The sequence below is a fragment of the Babylonia areolata genome, chromosome 11, assembly GCF_041734735.1.
Source record: "Babylonia areolata isolate BAREFJ2019XMU chromosome 11, ASM4173473v1, whole genome shotgun sequence".
Taxonomy (NCBI): domain Eukaryota; kingdom Metazoa; phylum Mollusca; class Gastropoda; order Neogastropoda; family Buccinidae; genus Babylonia; species Babylonia areolata.
Genome location: NC_134886.1, coordinates 37326930 through 37329429, shown reverse-complemented (window position 1 = coordinate 37329429; position 2500 = coordinate 37326930). Strand labels below are relative to the sequence as shown.

Genomic DNA, 2500 nt, shown 5'->3' with positions numbered 1-2500 from the left:
GTAGTCATTATCAACCACCAGCTGTGACAGATAATAACCAGTCCTACTATAATTATTGCTACTACTACTATTACTACGTAATACCACTGCTGTTGAAGCTTCAACTGCTGACGTATTACCGCTACAGCTGTGTGATGATGATGACAATAAGACGATGATAACGATAATGATGACGACGGTGATACATTACATCCTCAATAGGGTTAAAGATCTTGAAATGAAGCGGTGGCCCAGTGGCAACACGCCTTACTAGGAAGCGAGTGACGTCGGGTTCGAATCCCATGTCAGGACCGACATCGTTGCTCTCCCCTCCAGTAGACCTTCAGGTCCCACACGCGTGCAGCAATCGCTCAGCGCACGTAAAAGAACCCACGGCAACAGAAGGGATGTCCTTGGCGATATTCTGTAGAAATATACTTGTTGACAGAAAAAAAAGAAGGAAAAAAAGTGGGTGGCGCTGTAGTAGGGTCATGACTGTGCTCTCCTCGGGGAGAGCAAAGCGCATATCTCTCTCTCTCCAACTCAGGCCCATAACAGTAGTCGTTGGGGGAGACCTGAGGACCGCAGACGCAACCTCCCTTCTCCATCTGTCTCTGTCTGTAGCCGCCGGCGGCAGCTCACGTGTATGGAGTCCGGTCCATTGTTTGATGTTCTCGTGCCAGTTCTTCCGCTGTCTTCCTCTTCTTCTCCCGCCCTCGATGGTGCCTTGCATGATTGTTTTGGACAGACTGGTGTGTCGAGTGTTGTGCCCAAACCATATCAGCTTGCGTCTCTTCACAGTTGAAAGGAGAGGTTCCTGAGGTCCAGCAAGGTTCTTAATTCTGCTCCGTACATATTCATTGGTCCTGTGCTCGATCCAGGAAATTTGAAGGAGCTTCTTCAGGCATATCACACAGATCAAATTATTCAGTTCTGAAAAAAAAGGTAACCCTACAATACAAGAGCTGGGTGAAGAGAGAGACAAAAGATGAGTAGAATCTCTCTATACTCTTAAACATTTGCTGCTTCCCCATGATTATCTGGAACAACCTTTAGCATCATCATATCCATTCATCTGACTCCTGGACCACAAACTCATCTTTTCAAACCCTGTCTGCGACCATTTGCTGTCTCTCACTTCTTCAAGTCGGCCTGCCTACTCACTTTGCACGAATAAGGAATGAGAGAAGGGGGGAGGAGAGAGAGAGAGGGGGGGGGGGGGGTCACTATACAAATTCTTCTTCTTCTTCTTCACAGTACCAAATGTTATTCATATGTATATAAGTTACTTGAACAATGTAACATTCTCATGTGCCCCCACGGGTTTTCCTGAAATAAACACGCTTGTCTTATCTTGTCCTGTCCTGTCTTGTCTTGTCTTCTTCTTTTCTTCTTCATCATCATCATCATCATCATCATCTTCTTCTTCTTCTTCTTCTTCTTCTTCTTCTTCTTCTTCTTCTTCTTCTTCTTCTTCTTCTTCTTCTTCTTCTCATTATCATTATTACTATTTTTATCATTAGTAGTAGTAGTAGTAGTGTTATTATTTAAGGAAGTGTCTGTTTTGTTCCAATACACCTTCGATTAACTGTGTGCAGCCAATATTGACTTGAAGTTGTGTCCCTTGTACACGGAGAGAGTTACCACTCTTTATTGTTTATAGATGCTTTGCTCTCCTAGCCTCATTGTTCTTTGTTCTTTCAATCATTGTTATTATCATCAAAGCAGAAGTAGTAGTAGCAGACAAAGTGTGGATGGAGATCTGGTGATGATGATGATGATGATGACGTACCGTCCTCCATGTGAGGGCCTGGTTCCAGAACGACGACCCTTCCTCCAGACTGAACAGTACGCCGCCGATCGGAGCCCCGAACGCCGCTGTGTGCATCACACACACACACACACACACACACACACACACACATATATACATATGTATACGCGCGGGCGCCATTGTTCATCAGAGCTGGTGCAAAGTTGGATGCATATCGTAATTATGCAGGGTAGTAACAGCATTGGAAGTGGTAAAGACTCATATACTCTGAAAGGGATGAATGAGACAGACAGGGGTGGGGAAGGAGAGAGAGAGATAGAGAGAGACAGAGACAGAGACAGAGAGAGACACAGAGAGAGACAAAAACACACACACAGAGAAGACGTTTCGAGAGAAGAATTATGCAGAGAAAGAAACTATGAACAGAACGAGAAAAGACAGAGTGAGAAGGACACACACACACACACACACACACAGAGAGAGAGAGAGAGAGAGAGAGAGAGAGAGAGAGAGAGAGAGAGAGAGAGAGAGAAATAAACACAGACAGACAGACACAGACAGACAGACAGAACACAAACAGTCCATACCAGCCACACCAGCTGCCGCTCCACCGGATACAAAGTCCCGTTTATCCCTGTGAACATGCACTGTACGTATATATCAATGTATGTAATAATGTAATACATATATCTATGTGTGTGTGATCTCTTTTAATTGTTCTCTCTTACCTATGTTTCAAATTACATG

At 44.4% G+C, this 2500-nt stretch overlaps 1 protein-coding gene across 1 annotated transcript in view; it reads right to left on the bottom strand.

The window, feature by feature from the left end:
- Positions 1-2500, bottom strand: part of LOC143287238 (H(+)/Cl(-) exchange transporter 6-like) — an 82902-nt gene that overhangs the window by 66144 nt on the left and 14258 nt on the right. Inside the window, exons 10-11 of the mRNA XM_076595183.1 lie at positions 2341-2387; positions 1772-1857 (exon numbers count right to left, since the gene is read on the bottom strand). Coding sequence (XP_076451298.1) covers positions 1772-1857; positions 2341-2387 — 133 coding nt within the window. The remainder of the gene's footprint in view (positions 1-1771; positions 1858-2340; positions 2388-2500) is intronic.